We start from the raw sequence: 16,536 nt of genomic DNA, 5'->3' as shown, positions 1-16,536 counted from the left end.
GCAGATTGTGTTTATGGTTTCCAGGTCTGGGGAGGGGGATGAGATGTTCTTTTACCTTCATATCACACTGAAACTGCATCTCAGTAAACAGCCAAATTATGTTATAAGACAAAGCATACTTGTTATACTTATAACAAGTGTGTCCACTAAGTTGGCTTTGAATTAGCAAAAACCTCTGGTCTGTGATGCTGGTGAAGGTGCAAAGCCAGGAACAGCTGATAAAATGTAGTTCACATATGTAGCAATCAGTTTTCAGTGTCTGTGAGAAAGAATGGGTCAGCAACAAGATCTTTCTTTGAACGTGGAGTGATTATGGGGCAAGACGTGCAGGTGCCATTATTTTGATAACAGCCAGCATGGTTAAGTGCTCCTGTTCTGTGGTGTCACGAGTCTACCGTGATTGGATCAATGGTAGTTGAACAACCAGCCAAAGGTTACATGTGGGATAGCCATGTGTGGTCAGTTCCCATGGTGAGCATGTGTCTCATCTCGCAACACATCAGCAACACAGCACAGTGGTCCAGTACAATTTAGGAATGGAAAGACCAATATCCACATGGATTATGTGCTGTACATTAGCTCATATAGGCTATAGTAGTTCACACCCATCACGAGTACCAATACACTGCAAGACAAGAAACTGTACCTTGCATGGGCACATGAGCACCAACACTGGACCACTGACATGTAGAAACCTGCCACCTGGTCTGATGAATCCCATTTCCATCTCTATCATACTGATGGGCGCAACTGCATTTGGAGAAAGTGATATGAGGCCATCCAACTCATCTGATCTCAACCCATGTTTGGGCCCAATGAAAAAGGACATTTGATGCTACGACCATCAACCTGACAGCAGGCATTACTAGATATACTGTACAAAGCATGGGTAGCACTACCACAGGATACCCTGTAACACTGTAGAGTCCATGCCAAGATGTGTACAAACTGTATTATGGGGAAAGGTGACTCCCACAAGGTAGCTGCTGCTAATGCAAAGCCAACTCAATGAATAAGTATATTTGTTATACTCAGTAAACAGTCCCATACTTGTTGGCCAGCCTAGTGAATTTCTCATTCCACTCATGCTAGGGAAGGATAATATGCCTGTTGGTTGTTTGTGTGGACCCTTGGGAGGAAGGGGCCCTAAATTCACGAACTCTCTTTTCCATGCCTCTTCAATAAACTCTGCGTGGTTAGCTGTTATTTTGTAGCAGATGTCTAATGTGTCTGAGTAGCTGGTCCAGGTATTGAGTGATGCAAATTTTTAAGAACCCTCAGAATGAAATCCCAATGATGCCTACTTTTACTGGTGTTTGAAACAGAAATTAAGGACACTTTCTGTGTTAGTGTTCCTCCAGGAAGGGGATGGGCTTTTCTTCTTCCAATTGCAGGAAAAGGCTATGGTGGAATCTGGTGAATTGAGATGGGAATGAGAACTATCCAAATTATCTATGCTGTAGCAAAATGAAAATATCAGCTTCATACTGGAGCTAGAGCTTAAGTGTTGCTTTGTGTATGAGAATAAGGAAGCTTTTGGATGAAATATTTCATAGCAGATTTTGAATCTTTTGACCTACATGATAACCTGCATAAGGAATTACCAAGCCACACATCCTATGGGCAAAGTACCCACCTGCAAAAGAACCTTCAATCCCAACAGAATACAGTACATTCTCCTTACAGTTTCCTGAGATGATGCCATGGCCTTGGCTAAATGATCTTCAACTAGAAAATATACTCTGAGGAGTATAACACAAATAACCCAGTAGATATAGAAAAGCTGGTTAATTTGAAGTTGAAGGAACCAAAATATGCTCAGTTAACTTGTATTAACTGATCAAGAGAAATTTAAGTCAGATACCCTTATGCTGTGCAGTATTTTTGTAACTTTTATTTAAAATATTAATAAACTTTATTTCATAGTGGTAGACATTTATGAACAGACAGTAACACGTTAGAGAGAGAGAGAGAGAGAGAGAGAGAGAGAGAGAGAGAGAGAGAGACTCTCCCCCTCCCTCCATATTTTGGGATATTATTTGCTGGCTGTTTAATACTTGTAATCTAGACAGAAAAAAAAAAAAGTGAAATTTCTCTTGTTTTTGCGTGTGTGTGTGGTATGGGTGTTTATTGGCGCATTAGCTGCTATGGCTATAGTGCGCCTATTCTTAGGAATATTAAAAAATAATCCAGTTTAAATTAGTTTCAGTTCTGTAGCCTATTTATAAAAGATGATACACTCCGATTTGTTTTAAAAAGCAGAAAAGTTTGTTAACATTTGCATCCTCTCCAATGACATGATATAATGTCAATGTTTCTGAATGATTATCCATATTTTGAAGTATTGCATCTCGATGTTGTTGATACTGCGGACAGTCAATCAGAATGTGTTTGACTGTTAGATGTTCTAAGCAGTGTGGACATTGAGGAGGATCATCGCCCATTAGTAGGTGGAGGTGTGTCAGATGGGTGTGTCCTATTCTCATTCGTGTGAGTACCACTTCTTCCCGCCGCACTGTCTGATTGCTGGAATGCCAGAACTTTGGGTTTTGTTTCAGCTGGAAAAGTTTGTTATTCGTTTGGTTATGCCATAATTCTGTCCACTGTGCATGGCATGCTGCTTGAATTAAGGTATTATAATCGGGCGCTGGAATAGGGACAGAAGTTAGGTCTGAATTTGGACTTTTGGCAGATACATCAGCCACTTCATTCCCTTTTATGCCTGAATGTGCTGGAATCCAGCAAAACTTCACTAGTTGTTGACGATCATAAATCTGCAATAACAAACTCCTGATTTTCATTACAATATGGTGATTCTTTTGAGATGTATTCTGCATTGCTTTGATTGAGCTGAGAGAGTCAGTATAAACTATGTATTTTGCAGATGGATGTAAATTCAAATTTTCTAGAGCTAACTGTATTGCATACAGTTCTGCTGAAAAGTTGCTATACTCGGGTGGAAGAGAAGCTGATATGATAGCAGAGGGAAACACTGCTGCTGCTCCAACAGTTGACAGAGATTTGGAACCATCCGTATATATCGGTAAGAAGTCGGCATAGGTTTGAATATGGCTAGCATGGAGTTGTTGCACAGTCACTGCCGGTAGGCAATTCTTTCCCCATTGAAGGAAATAGGTATCAGAGGTCAGTTGAGGAAAGGTGGTCCATGGTGGATGAGAGTAATTCTTTATCTGTTGCCTATTGTGGAGAGGAACATTCCAGTTCTGCGATATTTCAAGGAGCCGTAGGCCAGCCGGTTGGATTTTACTTGGTTTATTTCTATAGAGATTAACTAGTGGTTGATTAAAAAGGTATGGCTGAATAGGATGCAAAGGGCAAGTCTGTATTTTGGCTGCATATTTAAGTAGTAACATTTTTCTACGAAGATGCAAAGGGGGCTCATTAGCTTCAATGTATAGACTCTGAGTTGGAGATGTCCTGTATGCACCAATTGCAATCCGCAATGCATTATGTTGAATAGGATCTAGCCAGCGTAGCACACTCCTTCGGGCAGAATCATAAACTGGAGCACCATAGTCTAAACGGGATCTAATCAGTGCTCTATATAAGAGCAGCAAAGTTGTACGATCTGCTCCCCAAGAGAGGGCAGATAAAGCTCTTAGCATGTTGATCTTTTTAAGACAGGCAGTACGTATTAATTTAACATGATCTAAGAAGTTGAGCTTACTGTCCAGGATTAGTCCCAAGAATTTCATAATGCTGGCAATCGGAATGGTGGAATTTGAAATCCGAAGTTCAGGATCTGCATGCAATTTGCGTTGACAGCAAAAGTGGATCGCAACTGTTTTCTGTGGGGAAAGACGATATCCATTGAGCTCAGCCCACTTTTGAACTTTATTGAGGGACATCTGCAATTGCCTTTCGATAGATCTCATGTTCTGAGAATGGCAAGAAATAGCGAGATCGTCAGCGTAAAGGTAAGCCTCTACAGTATTTGGGAGTACTTTTGTAATGGAATCAATTTTAAGGGCAAACAAGGTTGCACTCAAAACTGATCCTTGTGGTACTCCTTCTTCCTGCGAGAATGTAGCAGAAAGGGAATTTTGATATCTCACCTGGAAAGATCGGCTCTTCAGGAAGTTCCTAATAAATATGGGTAGGTTGCCTCGTAAACCAAGATTATATAGGTCACTGAGAATGCCATACCGCCAGGTAGTATCAAATGCCTTCTCTATATCAATGGAGACCATGACTAGGTGTTCGTTTTTCACAAAGGCATTGCGAATTTCAGATTCCGCCTTGATCATCAGATCTAGGGATGACCTGTTTTTGCGAAAGCCATGTTGACAATTACTCAGTAGATGTTGAGTTTCAATGATCCAAGTGAGTCGACTATGGATCATTTTTTCGAGAATTTTACCAAGGCAACTTGACAGTGATATTGGTCTGTAACTATTAGAACTGGAGGGATCTTTTCCAGGTTTCAAAAATGCCAAAACTGTAGCGTGGTGCCAAGAGGTTGGATAAATATTTTCCAGGAAGATCCGGTTAAAAAAGATTAGAATCATTTGTAAGTTTTTCTCATCGAGATGCTGCAGCATGACATAATATATGCCATCTGGCCCAGAGGCACTGTTTCGTGTTGTTCTGATGGCCTGTAAAAGTTCACAATATTGCAGAGGCTGATTATATGGAAGTGACAGTGAGGTTCGAAAGTTGATAGGTCTCTGTTCTTTGGCAGTCTTAATTTTCTGGAATTTTGGAGTGTAGTTTGATGCAGCCGATATTTCAGCAAAAGTTTTGCCCAAGGCATTGGCTATATCTACAGGAGCAGAGAGTTCTTGCCCATTGCAGGAGAGAATTGGGGAAGGAACAGTTGGAAACTTCCCAGAAAGCTGCCTAATTTTTTGCCATATTAGTCTGGAGTCAGTGTTCCTATTGATAGTTGATGCGAACCTAGTCCAAGAATCTTTCTTGGCCTGCTTTTGAATGTAACGCGCCTTTGCCCTTAGTTTCTTGTAGCTAATTAGATTAGCTGTGGTTGGAGATCGACGGAATAAATTAAATGCTTTATTTTTTTCCTTCTTTGCTTTTGTGCACTCTTCGTTCCACCAGTAATTGAAATGCCGTCGGGACGGGGGATTTGATAACGGAGTTGAGTACTTAGTTGCAACTAAAAGGCGGGATGTAATATAATCAGTAACTTCATCAATGGGCTGTAGTTGAATAGTTTTTTTGTCAAGAGTGATTGCTGACTGAAATTTCGCCCAATTGGCTTTAGAGAATTTCCATTTCCTACAGGGATGTTGTAATTGTGGTTGGGTAGTAAACAGATCACAAACAATTGGAAAATGATCACTGCCCATGGGATCATCCAGGGTGGACCATTGCATAGCTGAAAACAGTATCGGGGAGCAAATCGATAGGTCAATGGCAGAAGTCTGTCCATTGGGTAACTGTATATGGGTGTGCGAGCCACTGTTAAGAAGAGTGAGGTTTTCTTTTTCCAGTAAAGTTTCAATCAATCTGCCGCGTCTGTCTAATTTAGATGAACCCCATAAAGGGTGGTGGCCGTTGAAATCCCCTAGCAGGCAGATAGGAGAGGGTAGCTGCAGTAAAAGTTCTTTAAGATCATTATAAGTGTAAGCATGGTTTGGTGGGAGATAAACTGAGACTAGAGTTAATGCAGTTTGAGTAATCAGACGCACAGCGACAGCTTCGATTTGGGTTTGGAGAGGAATTTGCTTAGCTGGAATCCTTGTACTAATTAAAATAGCTACACCACCTCGAGCAGAATCGGATATATTCCGATCTCGCCTATAGACCGAGTAGTTTTTGACGGAAATGGAAATTTGAGGAGTTAAATAGGTTTCTTGCAGGCAGAAACCAACTGGAGAGTAGCGATTAATTAAATAACGGATGTCGTCAATGTTTCCACGAAAGCCTCTGCAATTCCATTGTAAGATGTTAGACATTATTTGAATTTAGAGGAAGAAGCTGTACCTGATGTGGCTGTCTTATGGCGTTCTGGCTTTGGTTTGTCTCTTTTCGGGAAGGAAGGGCGACCAGTGTCCATCTCTTCTTCAGCAAATATTTCCAGAATTGGATCTTCCTGTTTGGGTGGATACTCTGCCTCCATGGATTTGTCCTGGATAATCTTTTTCAAAGTCGAACTATCTTTATTTGTAGTGGCATTCACTGGCGGAGATTGAGATTTTGCTGGTAATTTGTGAGAGGCGTATTATTTGCTTGGTCTGAGTGCTTAACGGCACTGGACTGTTGCTGAGAGAGGACAGCTCGAGCCCAGTCAGAGATGGAAGTGTTTGAAGGAACAGTAACATCGGTTTGTGTGGCAATGGTTTGGGATTTTTTTGCAATATTGGCATAGGTACGGTTAGGCATACTGGGTGCAATTAATTTTCTTGCCTCTTGATAACTAACTCTGTTTTCAACTTTATATTTTACAATCTTTTTCTCTGTTTTCCACCTCTCACACGTCTTAGAGTAGGCCGGATGGTTCCCTTTGCAGTTGGGACATATCATTTCTTTCGCCACACAATCACTTTGAATGTGATCGGAGGATCCACAGTTGGGACAAACTGGGTTGCTTCTGCATGTCGTTTGAGAGTGGCCATACTTTTGGCATTTATAACATCTCAACGGATTTGGTATGAAAGGACGAGTGCGGCAAAGTAGATACCCAGCTTTTACTGATGAGGGCAGGATTGGACTGTTGAAAGTAAGAATGATATTTCTGGTAGGTGTGAGAATATTTTCTTTTTTTATCATTATTCTTTTTTACAGCTATTACATTTTGTTCCTGAAGCTCTTCTTTAATTTCTTCCTCCGACACATTCATCAGGTCCCAACTAGATATTACACCCTTTGATGTATTTAGGGTTGCATGTGGAGTTACTTTCACTGGAATACCAGCGAAAGTTGTCTTTTTTAGGAATTTCTCAGAGTGCCTGCTATTCAGAGTTTCAATAAGTAAGTCCCCTGATTGCAGTCTCTTAACCGTCTTGGGAGACCCTGCAATACTTTCCAGATGTTTTTGAATTAAAAAGGGGGATAGCTTACTGAGAGGCTGTTCAGATAGTGAGTGCATTATTAAGAATGCAGGTAAGTCTGTCGCCGAGGGATTGGTTTTCAACCTCTTTGCTTGCGACGAATCATGGTCATGGTCATTTTCTGTGGTTGGCCGACAGCTTGACGGCTCTAAATTTGGAAACATATTTTGTTCCATGTTGGCTCCTCTTAGCCCCTGGCAGATGGACTTTTCTGCCAAGGTTACCGGCCCCGCCACGGGGAGGCAGGAGCAGTGCCTGGTGTGACCAAGCGAAAAGTAGTAAGTGGTTAGTAGTAAACTAGAAGAAATAAAGAAAGGTGCCTTTCCTTTCTTGCTCTGTACAAGTGTTTTTTTTACAAGAGCTGTTTTTAAATGAATAAATTTATTAACGACAAGAACGTAAAATAACTATAGATCACTTTTGGAAAATCGCAGTAACAGCACAGAGAAATCGCTCAGTCACATTCGCTTGGCACCCGGGGCCTCTTGTTTTTGCATTATCGCTTTTGGTATTTTGTAACTAAGTGCTAACTGCTCTTGCTAATAACACTACATGTGGTGGTGACCATCTTGATGTAAGGTGAGAGTTGTAGAGAGAAAATGCCGAGTGTTTGAGTATAACTGAAAAAATATGTTTGATTACAGTTGGAAAATGTTACCTTGGTTGTATGAAATTAAATAGATTGTGTGTGTGTGTGTGCGCGCGCATTGCGCACACATGCTCGCAGAAATAAGTCTCTATTTAAGGAAAATATTAGCCATGGAATCTGCATAAAAAGAAATATAAGGCATAACACACAAACACTGATTTTCAGAATGTTGAGACTATTAATTCAAGCATGGATGTGATAAAATTTTTATATCTTTCATTTTTTTTAACTTGTTCGTAAGTTAGTATAAAAAACAAGAAAGAAGCTCCTGAAGCAGCTTCATGATAAATCTATTCTGTTAACAGCTACTTAATTTACACACAAAACAGATTTATTTCCACACAACCAAGTTATATAATCAGTGGTGAGCTATAGTGGGCTCACGAGAGCCCATTGTTATTTTATTTGAAAATATGTGAGCCCATTGCTGAGACGATCATTTATTTTACAAATGAAATCCTGAATGCAATTATTGAGTATCCAGAGCCGAAACTACGTGGGACGAGTGGGACACCATCCCCAGCATTTGATCAGTTATGCATTTTAAAATTGCTTAATTTTTGATTTTTTTACAGTTGGACCTGTGTTTAACCAATTTCTTTATAGAGAATTTTTTTGAATTCCCCTTCGTAATTACATTTAATATAGTTTCTGTTGAACGAAGAAAATTTCCATGTAACGAACGGATTACGAGACACAACTTTGTACGCACTGTTCTGACCTCTGGCCTTTAGGCAATTAGAAAGAGCGAATTAAGGGTGAAAGGGATTGCTGTTTCACAATGTTAGTGGTGTCAGTAAAACCTATGCAGTTACATACCGAGAAGTCGCGCTTGTCAATCTGCTTTCCATAGCCAGTCAGAGGATTAAGAAGATTCCCGACACGGATAATAGCTTCTGGTCAACCTGTGTTGTGGTTCCACGTGTTTCAGTAAATTTCCCCTTTCTATGTTTACATGGTCAGTAGCTGAATATCCAAGTGATTCCGACATTTTGCACAATATTCAAAGAACTAGTGACAGTACCAACGTAGAGGGGGGGGATTGAGGTAACTAAGTTATTATAAATATCTTAGTTACCTTAAATATCTTAAAAATGTTTCATTTTAGTACATATATGTCCAATAGAGTATATACATATTTTCAGGAGTTTCAGTAATACTCAGAAAACTTCTAATACTACCGATGATTAAGATTATTTGAAAGAATATAATTCACTGCAGATACAACCAATAACAAGTGTTCAATCTAATGATTGTCTTATAAAAAAATAAATATTCATCGTAAAATTTAAAAAAAATACATCACCTTTCTTGTTCAATAACAAACTCTAAACGAGGAAGCATTTGTTTTGCTGAGAGTGGTGCAAAACGGAACCTTGTACATCTAGACTGAAGAGCTGGGATAATCTTAGATAAATAATTACAAATAATGCAGAATCTTGTATTGTCTGTAAACTTTTCTATCACTGAAAAAGAAAAAATAAAAGGAGTAACATGGAATGAAAATAACAAAATAAGATGTACCTCAAAATTTATTTAATGAAACCATTTTCTATTAAAGAAAAGCTTATGAAAAACTAAGAGTGGGTAAAATAGCCTACAAGTTAAAAATATACACTAGTGTTCAAAGAAAGTGCATCACCCCTTAAAATTGTAATTGTCGTCCGAATAAAGAAAGTATATGGCAATATTTCTTATAGATTGCATCAGATAAGATTGACATATGTAGGTGATGGGGTAATATTACATCATCTGTTACTTTCAGCTATATAAGCACTCTCTGCAAGAATTGCAGTCATTTGTTGCTTGTGTCAGGATGGCGAGTTACGTGCAGTTGACGCCACGAAGAAAGAGTGCTATTGTTGCTTTACGTGAGGAAGGATGTTCTTCACGTCATATTGCTTATAGAGTATCTTGTAATCAGTGAGTAGATTTCTTTTCAAACTCAAGAATAAAAAATAATAAATAAATAAATAAATAAATTTTCTGTTTACACTCCGGGACGACCAAACGGTCAGAGGAGTTCACAACATAGAAGAATACAAGAAACAGCACCGTATTCAGCAGTCACGGGCTTGAACCCCGGTCACTCATGGCACGTATACTTATGCACCCGCGCGCCTGACCACTAGGCTACGGCAGACTGGTTCTGCTGATAGGAAAAAAGGAACTGGATGCGAATGAGTCTACGCCAAAACAGGACCTTATGCCTTAAAAACCATAAAGCTTCTTCGTCTGAGCTGAAAAGAGAATGGGATGAACATAAAGGAGTGGTCAGAAGATGCCTCTTCAAAAATGGACTTGTAGCCCATCTTCTAAGAAGAAGCCCCTCCTCACACAAAAAAATGAAAACGGCCCAATTAATTTGGTGTATTGATGTAAGGAGCATGTCAAATGGACCCTCGAGCAGTGGAAGTCAGTTATTTTCTCGAATTCGAATAAATTCAACCTGCATGGCTCTGATGGGAGCCATGCAGGTTGAAACGATTCGCCGCAGACGTGGTGAAGAATATCATCCAGACTGTATGGTGTCTGAAGTGAAATTATCTGCTAGCCAAACGGATATGGGGGGTCCATTTAATTTGTGTTAGGTCACCTGCAGTTTATAAAAGGTTCTATAAATGCCAATAGATACTTGGCTATATTGGAAGGCAAATTGCTGCCAACCATTAGAGACCATTTCCACCTGCCAAGTAACTGCACCTTTCAGGATGACTCTACTCCTTGTCATTGGGCGAAAAGTGTAAGTAGGCACTTCTGTAGTTACTTTAGCTTCATTTCTGCATTAGAGGTTCGACAGTAATCTGTTTACATTTGTTACAGGTGAAAAAATGGTTGGAAGAACGGTCCATTACAATTGTTAGCTGGCCAGGAAACAGCCTGGACCTGAACCCTATAGCGGCACCATGTGAAATCTGCAGTTGCCAGAAAGAAACCAAAGAGCTTTCCTGAACTTCAGGAAGCCATAATTTACTGAGGGCTTCTGATAACATTTCAGCCGTAATTCTTGTGTTTACCAAAACTGTTGTATAATGGTTGCAAATGCTCATTTTGGAATATTTTGAGAGCACCTGTCAAATATTAATTAGCTTTGCCTTAACTATTAATAAATATCTTTTGTTTATATTTCTATTTGTGATGCTAGTCATTAATGTAACATACCATTGTGAAAAAGGGTTAGAAATGTGAAATTCTTAGGTGATGCACTTTCTTTGAACACCAGTGTATATAATCTATTAATATGTAAAAATTCTCAGAACAGAAATATATATATTCTTAGATTGTCAGCAAGCAAGTATGATTTTAGCTCACTACATGTAGTGCAAAAAAATCTTTTCTGTACAAAATCTTTGAATTTCATTCTTTTGAAACTCTATCTGTCAGGAACAGATAACCAGATACCATTTACAAGGTCAAATAATGTTCTTATAATTTCTAATGCTGACTAGCCATGGCATGGAAGTTTAAAAACAAACAAAAAAAAAAAAAAAATCATTAAAATGCTTGAAAAGCAATCATAAGGCACGAAGAAGACTACATTGAAGGTTTTTAGTGTAAATTATGTTGCAAAATAAATTCATTTTAAATTAACTGCTTTTGTGCATTACTTTTGGTATAACCTTCAATTCAATGAACTTAGTGAATAATGAACAGCATCCTCCGAACCAGACATTTGGATAAGTGATACATGGTGTAACTGCCTGTCTGATGGTATTTGCCATCAGTTAAAATATTTTCAGTACCAGGGAAGCAGGATTTACCTTATATCAGGAGAAATGAACCTTCAGCAGGGGTACCCCAAGAACTCTTTACACTCTGAATAAACTTTAATCAGGATTACACTGTCACTATATAGCAAAATTCCAAGCCCTTCTACTCAACACAACTGGTAAATGCAGTAAAATACAGTATTACAACATTTAATGTATTTTATTTCAAGTACAGCAGTATTTTCATAACATTCTTAGCAGCTTCAGCAACCATACATAATTTATTTTGAGTTTAACAGAGACAGTTGGCTTTGTGGAAGGGCCTTATCCTCCATATGAAGTTCTGTTAAAGTGTGGTTTTACTGTACAAAATAATATATATTTTGTGTGTGTGTGAATCACTGGTACTTTCTCCATCACCATGCTTATAATCAGCTGATCAAGTTACCAAGAATGTTCAACTGAATCATTCTCCTTACTCTTTAATGGTGTGCTTAACCTTTCATGAGTATATATGTACATGTATGTTTTTTCATGTGTGAATTCTGGTATATGTGAATGTTTTATGTGAATTCTGGTATATGTGGATGTAACATACATAGTATGAACTATTTTAATATTTTCTAGGCTCTGCCATCTCTCATCTGTGTTTCCAAGTAACAGTAGACCATTTTAAGTCAAAATAAATCTGAACCCTGAAAATTTCTTCAAATTTTGCTGAAAAAACCAAAAATTGAAGAAATTTTGGAATACAGATCCAAAAGATAGTAGATATTATTACATCAAAAAAGAAGTAACAATGAGATTTTTACAATCTTTTTATGATTTTCTGGAAAATATTTTATTTTGATAATTTTAACCAGACATTGAGCAACCAAATCAAAATATGCAAAAATTAACATTTAAAAGTATTTATGTGCAAAGTTTTCATATTTCCAAATCTCAAGAATTAGCAGTAGTAGTAGGGTTTTAGGAGCATCGGCAACTAAGGCCATATTGCTCCGTCTATTGCCTGTAAGTAGTGTGTGTTCTGAAGTTGATTTTCTGTTTGCTGGATGAAAAACCTGAGTTTCCAGGAGGAAAAAACATTCTACCCTCTAACTAACTCAGCCATGTTGTGAAAAAGGCACAAAATTCCTCCCACCATCAACAGGGTGAAAAGTGTGAAATTCACTCCATCGAGTTGGTCACTAGTAGAAATATACTCTCCATAGCCCAGATACATTTGAAAAATTCACTCATGAAAAGGGTTAATAGCTGCTTGCTGTCTCTCAGATGTCAATTCTGATAAAACAGAATGGATAAATCCCAACAGCCTGAAGGTTTTGTTATGTCTCACTACATAACCTTTTATTATAAACGGGTAGTAAACTCAATCTTATTGCATTTGCATTAATAGCGTAAAAACCCACAGAATTCCAGATATCATTATTAATGCAAATGCAATAAGTTCGAGTTTACTACCTGTTTATAATAGATTGCACTAACAGAAAAGCCCAATAAACCGGAAACTGAAAATTGTTTTTATTGTTTTATGGTAGTGATCTCCAGAAATGTGCTTCAGAAAAATATCAAATTGATTCTTATAATCAAACAAACATAGCAAATAAACGGTGTTGGAGTAGGGTTTTTTTAGGAGCATCTAAGGCCATATTGTTCCATAAATAAAGCAATATGGCCTAAGTCACAATTTACAGACAGTATAAACAGCATAAATACTATCTGTAAATTGTGTATCTTCTGTAGTTAATTTTCTGTTTGCTGGACAAAATAATCAGAGTTTCCAGGACAATAAAAGGGGTGAAAGCATAGTGCATTTTAATGGTTTGGATTGGTTTTTTGAAATTTGATTCTATAAAGTGGCTGATTCTAGCGATCATGTTAACTAGTGCCTACTTATTTCAGGGCTTACAATTGTCTCCAACCAGATGATGTATTCCTTCCTCTCAGCCAGTAGTAGCATTTGTAAACATGTTGGCCGTGTGTTTTCTTTTGCAGTGCTTATTTGATGTAAATTTATATAAAACTAATATAATTTCCATTATAAAAATGACCTTTTAGCAAGATAAAAGTGAAAATTTCAACTTCCGAGGTCTTGGAATGAATTGCCAAAAAACAATGTGTTATTCACATTACAATATTTTCACGATATGATAGTGTCTTTGGAATGGATTAATATTGTAAAGCAGGGGTCCACTTATACGGCAGCTGATTTTGGCACTTCGTGCATGTGGTTCAAAACTGTCAATATATTTTCGATATACAGTATTTTTATTAATTTTGAGAAGCTTTGTGTTGTGTACGTATCTATGAGTTTTACATGTATGTAAGTCATTTGTACATAAGTAGAGAAGTGACTGGTATTGTGTTAAATGTTTTTGACACATTACTTTGATTACTAGAATTACTTCTCTGCTGATGAAACAAATTGCCCAGTTAATTTCAGAATTCATGGGCGTTTCTTTGAGTGTTTTAATTTCATATAATGAAAGATAAGAAATTGGTACATTATAAACTATAGTAGGAAAAAAGAAAGAGGTGTAATAGAAAAATGCAGTGATTTTGTGAAATGAGTTGTGCTCAAAGGTATGTAAGTATTTCTTTCATAATGAAGTGTCCATAATAAAGTGTTAGCAGTAGCTAATAGTGATCACCTGCCAGACTTCAAAAAGAACACTTTCTAAAGACAGGATTTCAATTTTTAAAGAAATAGATTCTGTTTTTTTTTTTGAAAGCCCCAAACACAAGAGGTATTAGAACCTATAGTACTTAGTACTGTGCTTGGGTTGGAGGCTGAGAAGATGAAAGAAGATATTTGTTGACATTAGACCTGAACTTCTGTAGACTAATTTTCAGGAAATACGTATGAAGGAAGGTTGTTCCAGAAAACGGCAGCTGAATGAACAAACGAGGAAGATGAAAAGTTGGTTCTGTGAGTTTGAAGTTGGACAGTAAATAGATGTTGGCTGGTGGCAGCACATGTTCGGACTATTTTGAAAGAGAGAGCGGGAATTATAGAAGGCAATTCAGAAGAACAGTGTTCATGGGAGTATCTGTAGAAAAGGCATGCAGCAGAAACAGTGCGTGGAGAGACTCTGTTAGAGAGGAGTCATTAATATTGATTTTGGACATGGAAGAGAAATTATTTAAGATTAGTACAACAATACAGAAGAGAATATGAATGTTCTGTTATTTAGACAAAAAACTTGGGTTAACACATCAATAAGAACAAAAAAAAAAAATAAATAAATAAAAATATTTTGCCAAAATTGGAATCAAGTAGTGATAAACCATGTACCTTACCACGGTGTTCAACTAGGTTGTCTGCCAAACAGCTTGTGATGCAAGAAATTCACTTTTAACTGGTTACACGAAAAAAAATAATAATAAATAAATAAATATTTGATTTGATATTTGATACCATCAAAAGTGAACTTATGACATTGGTCCTAAGTTCACTTTTGAATCAGCCCTCCAATGAAATCCTCAATCATAAAAAAAAAAAATTTTCAGAATCTTTTCTTCATTCCTATTTTTTTAAGCTTCATAAACTTTTTACTCTGTATCTCACTTGTGCGTATCATATTAGTTGCAATTTATGCATGTTTACTGATTGCTTATCTTTTTTACTGTTTTAAATTTTACAACCAAAAAACAAAAAAATAAATAATAAATAAATAAAAAAACCCTCTTTACTTTTGTTCTTGTATATTGTACCTTGTTTATATGCTCTACATTATTCATTGTGGTTTTTTTTCAGCCTCATTAAACTTAGTTACAAATTGTAAAATGCTGTAAACAATACCGTACATATGGCCGGTGAACTTTGTTGGGGGTTATAATCTCGGTGAGTTGTACTGTACTGTACACGTCTTTAGTATCTATAAGACCGAAGATGGACTTACACACATAAAAAAAAAACCCATTAAGTTTGTAAGTCGAGGAGTGCCTGGACTTTTCTCATACTCTGAAAAGGAAGACTTGCCCTGATTATACTTTGCTATTGTCGATAAGCCTGATATAGCTTGAAATACAGAGGAGAACAAAAAACAACAAATAAGCAATTCAAACAAACTACTTGTTCATGCACAGACTGACTATGACAACTGAACATGCATGCACTGGTTATTTCAAAAATAATTAACACTTTTATTTTTTTGTAGTGAAAGGGATATACCCACATAGTTGCCTTTTATACACCCGTTGAAATAATACAGATAAAATTTATTTAACCACATATATCCTGATAGTGGTACTTTTGGAACTGGTCAATGAGAGCTTTTGTCAGCCATGTGCATTTGTGTAAGTCAGATTAAACAAAAGGTATATAGAGTATCAAACAATTAATAAATTACCAACACCAAGAGTATGGTCCTTATCCACTTTGATAATGTTCAATAACAATACACTGTCAATCTCATTTGACATGTGGTGACATACCTTACATGTGGATTGTGGTCACTGTCAGGTAGTATTCACCTTTTGGCAGTGCTGTTTAGTTGTTGCTGTGTGCAGTCTTACTAAATAAACTTAATTCAGACAAACTAATTGCACTCCTTGTAGCATATGAAATAATTCTATGAAAAGGTGTTTTTTTTTTGTTTTTTTTAAATATTTGTCCCTGAAAAACTTTTTTATGTTAGGCTAGGCTTTTGGTTTCCTCACGTAAATTAAAACGGGCTATGATATCCTAAGTATATCACTGTTTGAATTTTCTGTATTGTATATTTTTTATAAAAAATTTAAAAATATATATATATATTTATAAAAAAACAAGTTACTTACAAAGTTAAAAAGACACAGGGCTGATTCAAGCAAAAGACATTTATCTCAACTTCAGTATTCATTTTTTGATATTATCATATAGTTTCTGTACATTTTTAATCCCCAAGAATAGTTTTCTACTATACTATGACTTTGATAAACACTAAACTTGTATGGCAAAAGAATATGCCAATGCAACACAAAGAGTTTACTAAATTTCAACTATAGTTTCTGATTCATTTTTGCACTGCAATGTCAATGTAGAAGTGATATTTTTTTACAGTTCCCTGTGATTTCATAAACTTTGAACATGAAGCAGTAAGAAGAAAAAAGATTTTATCCTAACTTGAAATATCCTTTTGGATTTTGGATTCTGTTCTTC

General features: G+C 36.9%; 1 protein-coding gene across 1 annotated transcript in view; it reads right to left on the bottom strand.

Moving 5' to 3' along the window:
• RfC3 (replication factor C subunit RfC3) overlaps nucleotides 1–16,536 on the bottom strand; it is a 144,641-nt gene that overhangs the window by 68,513 nt on the left and 59,592 nt on the right. The window contains exon 6 of the mRNA XM_090384506.1: nucleotides 8,987–9,146. Coding sequence (XP_090240632.1) covers nucleotides 8,987–9,146 — 160 coding nt within the window. The remainder of the gene's footprint in view (nucleotides 1–8,986; nucleotides 9,147–16,536) is intronic.

This window comes from Mastigoproctus giganteus, chromosome 1, assembly GCF_048544385.1.
Source record: "Mastigoproctus giganteus isolate SK-2022 chromosome 1, ASM4854438v1, whole genome shotgun sequence".
In the NCBI taxonomy this organism is placed as follows: domain Eukaryota; kingdom Metazoa; phylum Arthropoda; class Arachnida; order Uropygi; family Thelyphonidae; genus Mastigoproctus; species Mastigoproctus giganteus.
Note: the sequence above shows the minus strand (reverse complement) of the source record. Positions and strands in the feature narration are given on the sequence as shown.